The 18398-nt window shown below is 42.1% G+C and overlaps 1 protein-coding gene across 1 annotated transcript in view; it reads right to left on the bottom strand.

Annotated features, from left to right (window-relative positions):
• FN1 (fibronectin 1) overlaps positions 1-18398 on the bottom strand; it is a gene marked incomplete in the record, with an annotated part of 4425379 nt that overhangs the window by 1500010 nt on the left and 2906971 nt on the right. Inside the window, 1 exon segment of the mRNA XM_044060668.1 lies at positions 1125-1289. Coding sequence (XP_043916603.1) covers positions 1125-1289 — 165 coding nt within the window.

Here is an 18398-nt window from a genome sequence, read left to right as displayed (position 1 = left end):
CACTGGCATGCAAGTTGACACACCTCCTCCTCCTCTACCTTTCGTACTACAGACAAGTTAATCAAGAAAATTCTGGAGGGTGGCAGAGTGGCGCAGCAGTTAGTGGTATCGCCTCACAAGAAGAGGTTCCCCGATTAGATTTGCGGCTGGGGTGCCCTCTGTATGGAGTCTGCATGTCCTTCCTGTGTTTGCGTGGGTTTCCTCCTGGTGCTCCAGTTTCTAAAGACATGCAGTAGGTGGACTGATTACGCTAAACTGGCCATAGGTGTGAATGTGCGCGAGTGTGTGGTGTAGAAGAGTTAGCACAGCAGGTCTAGTTACCTGGCGATGTAAGCCTAGGCACTGGATTGTTACTGTTGAAGTGACACCCAAACCCCATGTGAAAAAATGGGAAAAAAGTGGTTGTGGATGGATAGATGTTAATTGTGGAAAAGTAAAACATTTAAAGAGCCAGGAACACACAAATTACAGTTAATTACGTGTCCCACTGAGGGAACAGCTTCTTCTTCCATTCTAAGGGCAGCCACTCTCACTGAATATCAAACTGTTTAAGCCATCTGACACTTAACTCAACCATAAAACCTTTTTATGATGTTAAGGGGACTAATACAAGCCTTTACCAAAGGTACACTTCACAGTGAAGCCTGGAAGTGTGTGCTGGAAGGCAGGCCTTCGTTCTCCTGATCTGGTCAATTATGCAGTCATAAGACCCACCCCCCATAAAAGCAAGACCAGAAGAATTTGAAAATGAAGAATCAAGTATATTGAAGACGGCCTTCACAGCAATGCACTACAAAAGGTCTTCAAAGTAAGATTCTCCATGCTCTTGATTATATCAGCTACTTCATTAAGAATAAAATTGGACTAACTACACTACAAATGGCATATCACTCCCTCAGGCGTTTCAGACATGATTCTTCCTGTAATTATACCCCCCTTAACACATCTTCCAACCATTCTCCTCTGAGAAGCACATGCTGACAAAACTCCTCAGTCAGTTTACTGCACTGACAATCATGGGTTACTACTTGCTTTTCTTTATAAACACATGTCAAGTTAACAGCTTTTGAAACAGATGTTTACCGGTGCCAAGCTGTACCCACAACACTTGAGAAGCCATTTACCTGTAGTGTAAGTGACATAAACTGGTTTGCTTGTAGCAGGGCTATCCCCACGACCGGTTACAGCGTACACAGTGAAGATGTACTCTACACCAGGCGTCAGATTGCGTATAGTAGCTGAAGACTGAGAACCAGGCACACTGAATTCATGAACGAGGCTGTTACCACCTGTTAACATAAGGTAAGTGTTACTTGAGTTTAATGCTGAAATTATATCTGGTACTTCCTAACACTGTTACTACATGCTGTGAACTTACAGTTATGTGTAAACACATCACAATAAACTTTTCACATATAATCAAACATTTGCATATGGGAAAGAATTAAGAATAATCTTCAATGATAACATGTAGATAGGCACTGAACACTGCAAATGGATACAGGGCCAGCTCCAGTGATACAGGAATACAAAAATAAACTCTCAAGAAGCTAAAAATGCTCTTGCTAATCAAATTATCCAAAATCAAATCAGAGGTAAAAATAACCTATGTGAAAGATAAAGAAGGCTTTGTGGTTAACTCTGTTAAAAATCTTAAAGCAATGTGCATCACTGCACAGTGGTAACAGTAAATGTTAATCACATACTCAGATCCGGAGGATGTCACCGGTCTAGTAGCAGACAAATACAGCTCCATCTTTACCCCCTCCTATATTCTCAGGCCAAACTCATACATTTACCACCCTCAACAAATCTCTTAAGAACAAGTTATCATGGCACTAAGACAAAAAAACACTGCGTGGGGCAGGATAACTAAGAGGCTTCCTAGTGGCTAGCCTGAAACTGGAACTGTCATACCCTGCTACACAGGCTTTAACATTTGTCTCAATATTGGATTTATGCTGGATGAAAACAGGACAGTAGCAGTCACTCTCTTGCACAAAGGTAGTACTACAACAACCATAGACAAATGCATAGCTGTGTGTCCGATCAGCATCATCTGTAAAGCTCTGGAGAGATTTTAAGTACAAATATTTTAGGTATAGGCAATAATGCTCTTCTACACTGCTAAAATACCAAAACAATTGTTCCTATGTTTGGGTTCATTCTTCAAAATATCTGAACTAGTTCTTGCTTTAATTTAACTTGGTAGTCTACTCCATGCATCACACATTATCGAACCAAGACAAAGGTGACCTACAGTTCGGATTTATCATGGGCAGGTCCTGCTTACTTAACCTAGGTGACTTCTTTGAAAAAGTCACTGAGGCAATAACGAGGGAAAATCAGTGCACACTGCCTACATGGATCTTGCAAAGCCATCTAGCACCATCCCACACTCAGGCATCACAGATGCTGTCAGAGTTGAATGTTAACCCCATTGGTCACCATCCCACGCTCGGGTATCAAGATACTCTCCCAGCTATAAGTTAACCCCATGTAACTCGCTGGATGACAAACTGGCTCACAAACAGAACACACGTAGAAAGGAGGGTGGGAGTCTCTACTTCCTCCAAAAGACCTGACACTAGTGGAGTGCCCCAAGGTTCACTCCTTGGGTTACTTCTCAGAAGCCAAAACTAATGTTTAGGGATTGTGGCTGGCCAAGTTTGCAGATTACTACAAACTTGATGCCTTCATAAACAACTCTGTACAGGACACTGTGATCCTACAAGTGGGAGGGTGGCCTTATGGTTAAGGTGTTTGCCTTACAAACACAAGGTGCAGGGTGAGTCTCACAAGGGATAATTGGCTAGGCGTAAAATGGCTTGCAAGGGCAGCTTAGTACTAATCTATGAACCTATGAACAAGAGAGCCTTTCCCACACAAATAGTTGGTGCCAAAACCATGGACTGAAACAAAATGAAAAAAAAAAAAAGTATAATCGTGTCCTTCAGAAAAACTTGCTTTGTGACTACCGCACTGACAACCCTCTCTAAAATCTGATTCTGCAGTTACAGATCTGGCACCTCTGTTGACAATGAGCAGTCCTTGATCAAAGTATTCACTATTGTAAGGAAGTCCGTTTTCATTACACAGCTTATAATCTATGGATACAGCATGCAGATCCAGTCAAATTAATTGTTCCCCTGTACTACGCACTCACTGCGTATGCTACTTCCCCTCGGTAAGTAACTGACCAAACACCTGTCACAGCGGAACAGCAACAGTTCCTCAATAAAACAAGGGCCTAATTCAAATAAATGACAGAGCCTCTCAAATCCTTGTCTCTTCTTGGTATCATACAGGCTACTGAGAGATGACCTCTGGCCTTGGTGTAGAACTTCGACAGACCTTGTTGTCAGACCTACTACACATTCAGAAGTCCAATGGCATCAGAAACAACCACTCGGAGAAAAAGGACATGCTAGACAGACAAGCATGCATCACAGACTTGCCATTTCTATGGAACCGTCTTACCCCTTCATATAAAGCAGAGTATTGCTTTTACTTCATTCAAATGCAACTTGGACAAACTGACTGTACTAAACCAGGGGTAAATGTGTCGTTCCAAACAGTACTCATGAATAGGAGAAACATGCAAGCACTGCATATAAGCTCAGTCAAAAAGTGCACCAGTGCGAGGAAATGGGATACTGAACCACCAATGCAGTTAATAGTTAACCATTGTTTAATATGAAAAAAAACAGCGGAATGCTACACAGCAAGTTTTCATCCCATTTAACAAACAGGACTTTGTCAGAGCAACAGTCTAATGGGCATTTCCTATTAACATACAAAATACTTCAGTCATGTGACAAACCAATTAAATAAGTGAATCCCAATAAGCAGACCACAATAAAATTTAACTACAATTTTAAAACACCGACCTGAATGAGCCTTCTCTAAAATACTTTAAATGACTCTTCTGGTCCTCAATTAATAAACTCCTCTCCCCAGGAACTTCCAAAACACCTTCCCCACTAAATGCAGACCCTGACACCCCACAGCAGACTGCAGATGCCTTTAACTCTTTCTTCACAGAAACTATTCAAACTCTAGCTAAACAACTTAATGCCAACAATTTCTGCCCACCTCGTAACCAAACTAACTCCTCCTTTAAATTTTCACTACAACCAATCTCTACATCATACATACACAAACTTCTTCTAAAACTAAAACCATGTACCCCCTCGGCCGATAAGCTCCCATCTCTTTTTCTTCAAAAAGCTGCCAAGGTTATTGCATATCCTATATCTATTCTCATAAATAGGACAATCAAAGAAGGAATCATCCCCGAAATTTGGAAGGTCTCTCATATTATCCCACTACACAAAGGTGGACACTCAACTGACTATGCTAACTATAGGCCCATTGCTCTCCTCTCACCTTTGGCTAAGATCATGGAAAAATGTATCCACCTTCAACTTGTGCAATATCTCTCTCATCACAACATAATAGCAAACTGTCAACGTGGCTTTAGACCACATCACAGTACCACCACTGCACTGCTTTCTTTTGTAGATACCATTAATCAGAACCGCAACAACAACTTACTCTCATCTGCCCTCTTCATTGACCTGTCCAAAGCATTCGATATGGTTAACCACCCCTTGTTACTTAACACTCTAGAATCCCTCTCATTCGATACCCCAACCATCACATGGTTTAAATCTTACCTCACAGATAGAAAACAAGCTGTTCTCTGGGATAACCACACCTCTTCTCTCTTGCCTGTTTCCATTGGTGTTCCACAAGGCTCTATCCTTGGACCACTTCTCTTCTCCCTCTTCATTAATGATCTTCAAACAATAATCCCTCAAGCAACCTGCATTCAATACGCTGATGACTCGACGCTCATCTGCTCAGCATCTTCTACCACTGAACTTATCTCTCTCACCCAAACAGCGTTCAATACCGTAGAAACATGGTTCTCTAGTCGTTTCCTCTTACTAAATGCAAAGAAAACCAAACTTCTTCTTTTTACCCCCACATCCAGGACCTCTCCCTTACACTTCTCTATCTCCTCCAACAGCGCCACTGTCATCTCACCTGACACATCAACTAAATTGTTAGGTATTACAATAGACAATAATCCCTCATTTGAGCTACACATTAACAACTCCATAAAAAGTACAGTTTTGTACCTACCATAAATGTAGATGTTCGAAGATCCACATTGCTGCAGTCCTTACACTTGGGTAGTCCGCTGTCCTCGGTCGGCCCGAATATCAAAGTATAAGGCTGACGTCGGTCAAGGCGCATTTGACTGACATCAGGACGTCAGGGTACAAATGCGCATGACCGACGTCATATCCTCAGTCTTTTCTTGCCCCAGATGTCAGAAGACCCTAAAAATAAAGGTCAAAATCAAAAGACAGCAAACAACCAACCAACCACCCTTGCACTAACTATATGTACAATATATACACAATATGTACAACCCAACCCACACAACCACCTCTAACTACAGAGGGGAAGGAGGGAGGGTAAATTGGACTGCAGCAATGTGGATCTTCGAACATCTACATTTATGGTAGGTACAAAACTGTACTATGTTCTTCATCTCACATTGCTGCAGTCCTTACACTTGGGTAGAATCCCAAAGCAGAGGTAAGGGAGGATGGCTAACTACAAGGAAGCAGGAGCTGCCAAAATGCCCTGCAAAACAGCAGTGGCAAAACCAGCCCTGGATTTAGAGTAAAGTGGCAGGTGATAATGCCTAGAGAAAGTATGCACTGAACTCCAAGTAGCTGCCTCCAAAATATCCTTGGTTGCCACTCCCCTCAAAAAAGCTGTTGAAGTGGCAGTAGCCCTAGTGGAATGAGGCCTAATTCCAGCTGGAATCTCCTTGCCATGATGGGAATAACAGAAAGCAATGCAAAACCCAATCCACTTAGAAATAGTTTGTTTTGACACAGGCTTGCCCTGAGAACTCAAAGCAAAAGAAACAAACAACTGCTGAGACTGCCTGAACCCTTTAGTTCTGTCCAAATAATAACGCAACTGCCTGTGTACATCTAAAGTGTGCAAAATCTGTTCCCCTTTATTCTGGGGATTTGCATAAAAAGTAGGCAAATGAATAGTTTGGTTTAAAGCCACACTAGAAACCACCTTAGGCATAAAGGAAGGATTAGTACGTAATGATACCCTATCCTTATGGAAAATCAAGAAAGGCTCAACCGCCATAAGGGCCTGCAATTCAGAAACCCTTCTTGCAGAGGTAATGGCCAACAAAAAAGCAGTCTTCCATGACAAATATTTCAACTCAGAAGTAGCTGCAGGCTCAAAAGGTTGTAGAGTGAGTTTCTCCAACACAAAATTGAGATCCCAAGCAGGAGTAGGAGCTCTTCGTGGGGTCTTATATTCTTTGCCCCTCTAAGAAATTGCTTGAACAAAGGATGAGAAAACAATGGTGGGTCGCAATCATAGTGAGCCGAAATTGCTGCAGCATGAACTTTAATAGAAGAGAAAGACAAACCTTTGTCTAGTAACTCAGTAAGCTATTGAAGAGCCACACACAAATTAGGCTCAGAAACATCAAAATCTTTTGCTGCACTCCAAAATAAAAATCTCTTCCATTTGTCTGCGTACACTTTCCTTGTACTAGGCCTTCTAGCTTCCAAAATAACATTCAAAACTTGCTGAGGAAGTGGAGGCCCACTATGGTTCAAAACAGAATATGCCAGGCTGTTAGGTGCAGAGAGTGAAGCTTGACATTTAGCAAATGGCTGTCCTCCTGCGACAACAGGTGTGGAATCAAGGCAAAGGCCATGGAGGCTTCCGTACCAGACTTCTCAGTAATGGGTACCAGTGCTGTCGAGGCCAATCCGGAGCTATTAAAATCATCCTTGGCTTGTCCTGTCTGACCTTTAGAAGTACCCTTGGGAGGAGAGGCAGAGGTGGAAAGGCATACACATGAAGATTGCTCCAATTGAAAGAAAGAGCATCCACTCTCCAAGCTGTGGGATGAAACCTTTTTGTGCAAAACTTTGGCAGCTGATGGTTTAGTAGAGAAGCGAACAGATCTATGTCTGGAGTTCCCCATGACACTGTCAATTTCTGAAATACATGAGGATCCAATTTCCACTCGTGGGGATCCATAATTGTCTGCTCAACACATCTGCTAAGGAGTTCTGTGCTCCTGGCAGAAACCTTGCCTGAAGATTGAGCTGTAAACTGAGAGCAGTCTCCCACAAAATCATTGCTTGCCTGCATAGAGGATAAGAATCGTTCCCCTTGCTTGTTGATGTACCACATGACAGTTGTGTTGTCTGTTAGAATCAACACCTGCCCTGGAAGAAGTAATTCCTTGAAAGCTATTAATGCAAACTGGACTGCTAACATCTCCTTCATGTTGATATGTAGATGTTGTAGTCTGGCAGGCCACTTGTCTTGTATCCACTTTCCATTTAGATGAGCTCCCCAAGCTTTGTCTGAGGCATCTGTCGTTAAAATCTGACTCGCCTCTGGCCGGGTCACAGAGTCCCTTGTTTAGGTGACATTCCTGAGCCCACCACAAAAATTCCTTTTGAATGCAAGGTATTATTTGAATGACAGTGTCCAGATCCTGGCAGTGCTGTGTCCACACATTTTTGAGATACCATTGTAGCTTCCTCATATGCAGTTTGGCATTGGGAAGCACCAGAATACAAGATGCCATGAACCCTAAGGCTTGAAGGACTGTCCTTGCAGTCAGCCTGGACTGATGAGATAGTTGATGGAAGTAAAGGGATAGACTCTTTTGTTTGTCCGGGGTTAAAAGGCCATCTGGGATGCTGTATTCAGTCTCACACCCAGAAAGCACATGTCCTGAGAGGGTACTAGACTGGACTTTATTTCGTTCACAGAATACCCCAGGCATCTTAGCACTGCTATCACATATTCCAAATGATGAAGAAGCTCTTCCTTCCTTGAGCCAGAATCAGGCAGTCGTCCAAATAAGGATAGATCTGTATTCCTTTTAGCCTGAAGAAAGCTATCACTGGAGCCAGAACTTTCGTGAACACTCTGGGCAGTAGATAAGCCAAAGGGAAATGCAGAGAACTGATAGTGAGAAGTCCCAGCTCGAAAACGCAGATACTTCCTGCAACTTAGTCTGATAGGAACATGAAGGTAAGCCTCCTTGAGATCCAAAGTTACCATCCAATGATCTTTGCCCAGCAGAGGTAAAAGCTGCTGCAACGTCAACATTTTGAACTTGGGAATGTCCAGATAAGTGTTGAGGATAGATAAATCCAAAATTGGTCTCCACGTGTTCTCCTTCTTTGGTACTAGGAACAGGCGAGAATAAAATCCTAGGCCCACTTCTGGCATAGGGACCGGCTGTATGGCCCCTATTTGGAGCAACAGAGAAACCTGCCTGTGAGCCTCTATTCTTTGTTGAGGAGGAACGTCTGGCATGCCTTTGAAAGGAGGCAAGGTATGGAAATAAAACCTGTAGCCGTGGTGTATGATATCCAATACCCATCTGTCTTGGGTAATTAAACTCCAATTTTCTTTGAAAAGTGCCAACCTTCCTCCCAAAGGTGCTGCCAGACGAGAAGGCTCTGGCAGCTGAAAAGGTAGGTCATTGGGTCTGCTTACGAAAGGACTGACCCCTGCCCTCACCGAAGACTGTGCAGGAGAACTCCCTGTTCTAGGCCTGAAAGAGCCCTGAGCTCTGCCCCTACCACGTCTAGATCTACCCCTAGACTGGGAATCATAAGAAGGATACGTCCACCCCTTAGTAGGCCAATTTCTACTAAACTTTGGAGGCTGGACCTGCAAACAATCTTTAACAGTCTGCATAGACTTAGCCTTGTCTTCCATTTTCTTTAAAACTGCCTCAACAGGAGGACCAAACAACATGTCAGATTGTAAAGGAGCATCTAAAATCCTTGTTTTAACATGTTCAGACAAATTTTGACCCCTTAGCCAGGCGTGCCTGCGAAGAACTGACCCAGTGGCAGCCACCCTAGACGAGGCCTGTACAGCATCAAAACCACATTGCAAAGAATGCTTACCCACCTGTTCAGAAACATGTACTAAATCTTGCAACTCTTTACAATCAATACCTTCTGCCAGAGCATCAACCTTAGACTTCAATTGTGAAAGGAGATAGTTTTGGTATTTCAACATGTGAAACTGGCAATTCAAAGCCCTCATAGCAAGAGTGGAAGAAGTATAAACTTTCTTTCCCCATCTATCCAAGGCCCTAGCCTCTTTGTCTGCAGGAACCGGATTCTTAACAACAGAAGCCTTAACACCTTTAGGCCCCTGGCTAACAGTTTCTGGGTCTGCCCTAGGACTCTTAAAAGATACTTATGAGCTTCAGGCACCCTGTAATACCTATCCGGCTTAACAGGAGCAGGAGGCAAAGAATCAGGATTAAGAGAAGCCTCTGTAAAACATCTTCCACTACATCCAAAACAGGAGGTATAGCCAAAGGCCTATGCTGGGGTAAAACAAAATTCCCTAAGCCTTTTCCTGGAATCAGAGAAGTCCTGACCTTCCCACTTAAAATGCTCCCTCATGGAATGAAGAGTTTCTGAAAAGAAAAATCCTCAGGAGGAGAAGCAGAAGGAGTAGAATCATCCACATCAGAATCAGAATAAGGAGAGTACTCCTGCAAGTCTTCAGCCGAAGACTCTGAAACATCTGAAGCCTGCTCAAAACCCTCCAGCCCAGGCTCCACCCTAGGTCTCTTATCAGGAGGGCATAGAACCCCTAATCAAAGTAATCAAATCTTCTGCCATTTTAAGCATATGCTTCTTGGGCACAGTTCCTGAAGAGCTAGGGGTAACACCAACTGAAGCTAAACCTGGCCTGCCCCTGGGAGAAGCCTTTGAAACAGAAGGAGAGGGCCTAGCCACCCTAGGAAGGGAGGGGAGTATAGTAACCTGAGAAGCCCCCTCAGCCTGACCTGCCTCCTGAGAGGCCACATCTTGCAATAATAAAGTCTCACCCTGGGAACACAAAGAAACCTCCGGTGGAGCCACCGGCTCCACCAACACCTCTAAAGAACCGGCGTCCGGTACAGATGGTTCTTCTAGCCTAGGCTTCACTGCTTTGTCCTTGCACTTCTTCGAAGAAGCGGGCGTCGGAGCATCCGACGGCATTTTATAATTGCACCGCTTCCCAAAGACTAACCTTGCACAATCCAACCTTCTCTTTATAGTGCGTTTATTAAATCTAGCACAAGAGCGACAGCCAACAACGTCGTGCTCAGGCCCTAAGCAAGGAATACACAAAGTATGATAATCTCTATGCGGTATCTGTTTCCCACAAGAAATGCAATTATTGACTTTTTCTGACATCCGGTAAATCACTGAGGCAAGAAAAAACTAAAATATTCCCCAACGGGGTACTTAGCCAACTTTGAACTCGGTCTGAAACTTCGAAATCGAAAAATCTCAGAACGCCAACCGGCACTTGCAATGCTGCTTCTGCATCGGACCATGCGGCAAAAAAGACTGAGGATATGACGTCGGTCATGCGCATTTGTACCCTGACGTCCTGATGTCAGTCAAATGCGCCTTGACCGACGTCAGCCTTATACTTTGATATTCGGGCCGACCGAGGACAGCGGACTACACAAGTGTAAGGACTGCAGCAATGTGAGATGAAGAACATCTAGTTAACAGAAAGATAGGATCCCTGTATCGAATTAGACCTTTTCTCACACCTTCAACTAGAACAAGGATCGCTCACTCCCATCTTATTTCTACTCTTCTGTATGCTTCACCTATCTTCACCAATCTCAAAAAAACAAGCCTTTACAAACTGGCAACCTGCTATAATAACATTGCCCGCTTTGCTACCGGCTACCCCTATAAAACAAATCATTGTCTAAACTTAAAACTTTTAGGCTGGCCTGAGTTTCAGAACTATCTGATAATCCATCAACTCTGCATTGCCCACAAAATCTTATACCAACCTAATAATACCCCAATACTCTCACAACTCATAATCCCCTATAAAAATCTCAACTCTCTCCGCTCCTCCAGTAAACTTCTGACAAGTTCTATAAAATCAAATAATAATGCTGGTGACTCTCTTTTTACCAATGCTGTTGGGACAAAATGGAATTTGTTACCTACTAACATAACAAAGATTACATCATTGCCTCTTTTCAAACAAAATATTAAACTGCATTTCCAAAATCACTGGCTTTGTTCATGTAGTAAACCTGACTAGCTATTTTACTATTACTAACTAAATATAACTATCTCCCTTACTCCTTCATTCACTACTCCCTATTTGTCTTACTCTTCTTCCCCCACTGTTGTTTTGCTTTTTCTCCACAGTTAATCTCTATCGTTTCCCTTTCCCTTCACTCTACTTTCCTTACATACTTTCCTTTTTGACTATATCTATTAAGTTCTCTTTTTTCTTCCTTCTCTTTCTCAATTTCTATAATGTCATGTAGATAGTAGTGTGTGTCATAGGAATTAACCCCTGTAGTAGTACTTTACATTGAAGGGTTTACTAGTCTTTATTTTTTGTTATTGCAAACCCTATTACTAACTCCAATATTATGATTGTTATTGTTATCATTATTTTATTTTGGTTTGATAGATTTTCTGTATGTATCTCACTCTGTGGAGCTTTTCTCCCCGGGCCGCTACTGAAAATGGAAATTTCTCCAGCTAGCCTAGCCCGGTCAACAAATGTAAAATAAATAAATAAATTACATCCATAGAACAAAACTATGAAAGATAAAAAATTAAAAATCATAAAAATAACTAAAATTCATAGTAATTCACAAGTACCTTGACTACAAAAACAATCATTTAAACCTGGCGAGCAGGCGGCAAAATAACTTAAGCCACCAAATAAGCTCTCAAAGTTCAATTGTGTCCTCCCAAGTATTTCCCCTGGGGTCAGGGCTTTTTTTGCCCAAAAAATATCAAACAAAAACTGCTTAAATAGTCCACATTTTAGTGCATGTCTGCACAAGGCATTGCTGACATTTTGCTTTGACATGTCATACTAATGTCTGTAGATACGACTAAAGTGCCCGTACAATATTTCTGACAGAAGGCTGAACAGTCAGAGCATATCACAAGATATGTGATGTCTTTGGTGTTTGCATGTCCTGTAGCAGGAAAGTACAGTTGTGTACACTTACCATAAATGTAGATGTTAATAGTGTATTCACTGTTGCAGTCATTACATTTGGGTAATCTGCTGGCAGGTTGCCCTCAGTCGGTCTGAGCAACAGTCTTGGGTCCTGCATCGGATGCTGTCTCCTCTTCCATGATGTCAGGTCAGCAGGGGTATAAAACATGCATCAGAAGCCATTTTATTCAGTTTTTCTTGCCCCAGATGTCAGGTGCCCCCCAAATGGGGAGCGCAAAAAAAAAATATATATATATATATAAGTACTTTTAGCAACATAAACTTTACCTTCATCTAAAAGCAAATACACCACAAAGGCTTTAGAATATAGTGGAGAAAAGACAAGTTAAAGAAAAAGGGGGGTGGCGAGTGGGCACAAATAATGATATACAAGAATAGGTGCTGTAAAAATATTTAGCATCAGAGAGGTAAAGATTATTAGCTAAGAGGACAGTGAAGTAACTTTGTTCCACAGTAGTATCCTAGGTCTTATAAGGTGCAGGCAGACCAAGAGGAGTCTGATTCCTATGAAGGATCAGAGATGAGGGTTTGGTGGAACTGAGGAGTTCCAAATGTGAGTAGCTTGCATGAAGAAACGAGTGAGAAGTCCTTAGTTGGGAGAGAGAGGGTGGTATGAGACTATTACGATTAGTCTGGATTAGCACATGGGCATAGCCAATGTGACTTAAAGAATTCTTTCAAGATTATTTTTGAATTGGCTAAGCAAGGTAATAAATCTTAGGTTGTTGGGAAGGGAATTCCAGATTTTACCTATGAAATTGGCATAAAGAGCAACACCACCAGAATTATTAGATTTACTAGTTAGTACCAGTAAGCTATTGGAAGATCGAAGGCAGTTAAGATTGGAGTAGGGGATCAGGATTTTACTCAGTGAAGGGGTTTTATCTGGTGTTTTAATTATTTTAAATGCTTCAGTGAGTTGGTGAAGTTTGAGAAGATTAGGGAGTTCTAACCAGTCAAGTTTCCTTAGGTTAAGGGAGTGGTGAGTGTGATAAGTTGCTCCTGTTACAAATTTGGCAATGTGATTATAGGCAACAGAGAGTTTGTTAACCTCACTTTTGTTGAGGAATGAAAGTATAGGAGAAGCATATAATAGGGTGGAGAGGAGGTGCGTACGAGCGATGGTTAGTTTAGTGTTGGGGGTTAGAAAGTTCTTAATTCTGTACATGGAACCAAGTTTCTTATTTACTGTCTTTATGGTTTGACTAATGTGCAAATCAAATTTAAGCTTGTGGTCAATAGTGACACCAAGTAGTTTGGTGTTAGTGACAGGCTCAATGATGGTACCATTAATGGATGGAACATAGAAGGCCATATTATTAGAATGCGGAGGGTGTTGGCCTAGAAGTGCAGCTGAGGTGGGGAAGAATAGTAAAAGCTTAGTTTTAGCTGGATTTAGAATAGTTTCCTTTCAGAGAGCCATTTTTCTACTGAAGAAAAGCAGTGTTGGGTGGCTGCTTGGAGATCATGGAGAGAAGCATCAGAGCAGATCAGGGTAGAGTCATCTGCATATTGGATGCAGGTGGCCTTGGGGATGACTGAGTGGAGATCATTTATGAATACGGAGAAAAGAAGGGGGCCAAGTATGGAGCCCTGGGGGACTCCTATAGTGTTGGGTAGCAGGTGAGATAGCTTATTTTGCCACTGGACTGCTTGTTGTCTACCAGAGAGGTAGGCCTTAAACCATCTGAGAGCTAGATTATCGAGGTGTAGGGTTTCGAGGGTGTGGAGCAACAGCTGGTGATTGACCATGTCGAAGGCTTTTGAAAAGTCAAGAAAGAGAGCGGAGGATATTTTTTTATTATTACGGTTGCCATTGACTGAGTCAACAAAAGAAAGGAGGGCTGTAGTTGTACTATGGTAGGGTCGGAAGCCATGTTGAGATTTGGACAAAAGATTGTTTAGGGTGAGATAATGTAAGAGTTGTTTGTGAACACATCTTTCCATAATTTTAGCTAATGGAGACAATATTGCTATAGGTCTATAGTTGGATGTTTCCGTGGAGGAGCCACCCTTATGAAGTGGAATGACGTATGATATTTTCCAAATAGAGGGGATGGTGGCCTCTGTTACAGTTCTGTTAATCAAGATTGAGATGGGATAGGCTATAGCATCTGATGCTATTTGTAGGTATTCCGCTGGGAGACGATCAGCCGACAGGGTGGTTGGTTTAAGTTTTTTCAATAGGGATCTAATGTAGGAGGTGGGTATTGGTTGTAAGTTAAAGGAAGGTAAAGGTTTGCTAGTAGCATTAGATAAGGAGGAGGAAGAAGAGGTTAGCTGACTGGCTAGGGACTGGATGGTCTCGGTGAAAAAGGAGTTAGGAGAAAGAATTACATGCTCAGCCATGCTGCCAGGTTCAGAGTTTGGAGCTGTGTGTGCAGAATATGACTGTTCTGCTGAGATAGTAGATGAGGTATTTGAGACAAGTACCAAGGAGGGAGTTGAGACATATTCCTTAGAATTGGGTACCAATGCTGGCGAGGCCAGTCCGGAGCAATTAGGATTATTTTTGTTTTTTCCTGTCTGGCCTTTAGTAAGACCCTAGGAAGAAGAGACAGAAGAGGAAAGGCGTAGACTAATAGGTTTTTCCAACTGAAGGATAGGGCATCCACTTTCCATGCTTGTCTGTGATAAGTCCTTGTGCACAATTTGTCCAGTTGATAATTTTGGGGAGAGGCAAATAGATCCAGGTCTGGGCTCCCCCATTTCTGTGTTACCGTGCTGAAGACTTGTGGATCCAGTTTCGACTCGTGAGGGTCCATAGATTTCTGCTTAGGTAGTCTGCCAGAGTATTTTGTTTTCCTGGCAGGAACTGAGCTTGAAGATTTACTTGGTAAGTCAAGGCTGTCCCCCACAATGCCATGGCTAGTCTGGAAAGGGGGTAGGTATGTGTAACCCCCTGCTTGTTTATGTACCACATAACTGTGGTGTTGTCCGTCTTTAGCAGCAGTTGTCCTGGATGAAGTAAGTCCTTGAAGGCTGTCAGGGCATTCTGAACAGCTAGCATCTCTTTCTGGTTGACATGTAGATGCATTTGGTTTGGGTTCCATATGCCCTGAATGCATCTCCCCGCCAGGTGGGCCCCTCAAGCATAGTCTGATGCATCTGTAGTTAGGGTTTGGGTGGCAGGGGGTAGTGTCAATGACACTCCCTTGTTTTGGTGACATGTCTCTGCCCACCAAAGAAACTCCTGTTATAGGCAGGGAATGAGTGGAATCATTGCTTCCAGACTGACAATGTTGACTCCATAAGCTTTTTAGGTACCACTGAAGTTTCCTCATATGCAGTCTTGCATATGGAATTAGTAGGATGCAGGACTCCATGAACCCCAAAGCCTGCAGAATTTGTCTTGCAGATAACTGGGTTTTGTTGCCATCTGTTTGAAGTATATAGTCAGTTGCCTTTGTCTGGTGTAAGGTAAGCCAGGGCAGTTGTATTCAAGCTTGCACCCAGGAATGTAATTTTTTGACAGGGTACCAGTTGTGATTTCTTTTCATTTATTGTGTACCCTAGGCAAAGCCATTTTACAAACATCAGATGTTGAAGAAGAATGTCCTTGTTTTCTGCTTGAATGAGACAAGTCATCCAAGTAAGGACAGATCTGTATGCTTCTTTGTCTGCAAAATGCAATTATTGGTGCCAGGCACTTTGTAAAGACCATGTGCGCAGTAGATAAGCCAAAGGGCAGTGCGGAGAATTGGTAATGCATAAAACCTGCCTTGAAGCGGAGGCATCTTCTGCACGATTCCCTTATTGGGATATGCAGGTATGCCTCTTTTAAGTCTAGAGTCACTAACCAAGCGTTCTTGCCCAGCATGGGCAGTAGCTGTTGTAAAGTTGGCATTTTGAATTTTGGAATGTCCAGGAATGTGTTCAAAATTAATAAGTCCAGTATTGGACGCCAGGCACGGTCTTTTCTGGGCACCAGGAACAGTCTTGAATAAAAACCTTGTCCTTTTTCCTGTTCTGGTACTGTTTGACTAGGCCCCATTATCCATGAGGGACATAACTTGTTTCTGAGCCTCTGCCCATTGACTTTGTGGCAGATCTGGCCAACCGTTTGGAATTGGCTAAGTATGGAAATGAAATCTGTACCCCTGGGATACTATGTTTAATATCCACTTGTCCTGGGTAATTAACTGCCAATTTTGAGCATGAATTGCTAATTTTCCCCCCAAGCGGGCTGCCAAAAGAAGTGCTTGGTGATGGTAGAGGGAAGTCGTTGAGACTGCTTACTGTATGGGTGTGATTTGTTTCCTCCAGATTTGGAGGTAGAGGCACCCCATTGCTTTGACCTGTAAGAACACTGTGATTGGTATCTAGAGCCTTTTCAGCACCTGGATTTGCCTTGAGAGGCTCTGTTGGACACAGGAAAGGACCAAATTTTAGTAGGCCAGTGCCTACTGAATCTGGGTGGCTGCACTTGTAAGAAACCTTTTACAATTTGCATAGATTTAGCTTGGTCTTCCATTTTCTTTAAAACCTCTTCTGCCTTCTTTGCCTTCTTACCAGAGTATCATGCTGTAAAGGGGCATCCAACAATTTAGCTTTAACATGATCAGGCAGATTTTGCTCCTTGAGCCAGGCATGCCTTCTAATCACAGATCCAGTAACTGCGGCCCTGCAAGAGGCCTCCAAGGAATCAAAACTACATTGCAAAGTATCAAACAGTAACAATTCCCAAGCCAGGGTAAAGAACTTAGAATAAAAGAATTACGACCACTGCTTCAAGCGACCAGCAACAACACCAAGCCTTTGAAAGAATGTCCTTTAATTAAACACCGACTAAGCGCTTTCACCAAATAATTGGCTTCTTCAGAGTCAGTGTTACAAACCAAGCACAACCCTTTTATACAACAATTACAATGAACTTAATGACATCACAACCCCACACAATTAGTATTAAATAACAATTGACATCAACCTTGTGTAGCTAAACCACACATATTAATTTAAACATTACATTATGTATCACATTTAAAAACAACATTTAAAAATCACATTTAAAATTCTATCTATCTAAGATTACATTTTGTTCTATGTGTATATGTACACACCCTACCTTTACATAAACCTTAATCCAAAATTAACTATATAATATTGGCCCTATACTTCAAAACTGGTTTTAATGAAATGTAATCATTAATGCCCGGTTGCCTTGTGGCATTTAATCTCAACTGCCATATAGTTTCTAACAAGGCTACTCTATTGCTAACATCACCTCCCTGATCAACAAACACCCTATCTATTATAAAAAATACAAACTTTTTAAACCCCCTACAATTAGGACTATGAAGATATAATGCATTATGTGGGTCCTTATTCTTAACTGCTCTAACATGCTCAACAATCCTATCACGTAGTTTACGTGTAGTCATACCCACATAAAATGCATCGCAGGTTATGCATGAGGCCACATATACCAAATTCTTCGTGTTACAATTACAAATACCCGGGCAGGGCAAAGTATGCCCATATCCCTTTACACAAACATATGTGCCCTCCGCTATATACCTGCAACTTCTACAGCAACCACATTTTGACATCTTGGATGTTCTATTCCTTACCTCCCTTTCTAAAATTCCTTTCAAGTCATCACCCTTGCTGAAGACTATCCTGGGACTCGTACCTAATATCTCTTTCGTAGTGCTACTTAAACAATATTCCCACATTTTTTAATACCATTGTTATTTCTGTGGCTTTTCATTAAATTTTAAAATAAAACATGATCCTAAAGAAGATGTTGCACTAGGCACTTCATGACTGTTCACCCTCTCATCCAACCCACGTGCATTATTCAAAATTGGTGAATATACAGAAGTTCTCTTTCTACAAACCTCTCTCTTCAAATTCAATAGCAATTTGAGCGGATAGCCCCTGTCAATAAACATACCAATCAACTTAAACATTTCCTGTTTGAACAATAATTCATCACTCACCAACCTAGAAATCCGCACCATCTGCCCCTTAGCCACCCCCTTCCTTTGATGGTAAGGGTGGCAGCTCTTAAAATGCAATAATGAATTTGAGTAACTTTCTTTTCTGTACATGGTGCTAGATAAACCTTCACCACTCTTGATTATTGTGATATCCAAGAAATTAATACTATCATTATTCCACTCATACGTAAATTTCAAAAAGCTAGTGGTACTATTCAGATATTCAACAAACTCAACTGCCCCAGCCTCGTCTCCTTTCCATATAAGTAAATCATCTAAGAACCTATTATACAAAATTATATTCTCCATAAATCTAGTTGGAAAAACAAAGGT

The sequence above is a fragment of the Protopterus annectens genome, chromosome 2.part0 (genome assembly GCF_019279795.1).
Source record: "Protopterus annectens isolate FY-2018-M chromosome 2.part0, PAN1.0, whole genome shotgun sequence".
Lineage (NCBI taxonomy): Eukaryota > Metazoa > Chordata > Ceratodontiformes > Protopteridae > Protopterus > Protopterus annectens.
This window is presented reverse-complemented; position numbering and strand designations above follow the sequence as displayed.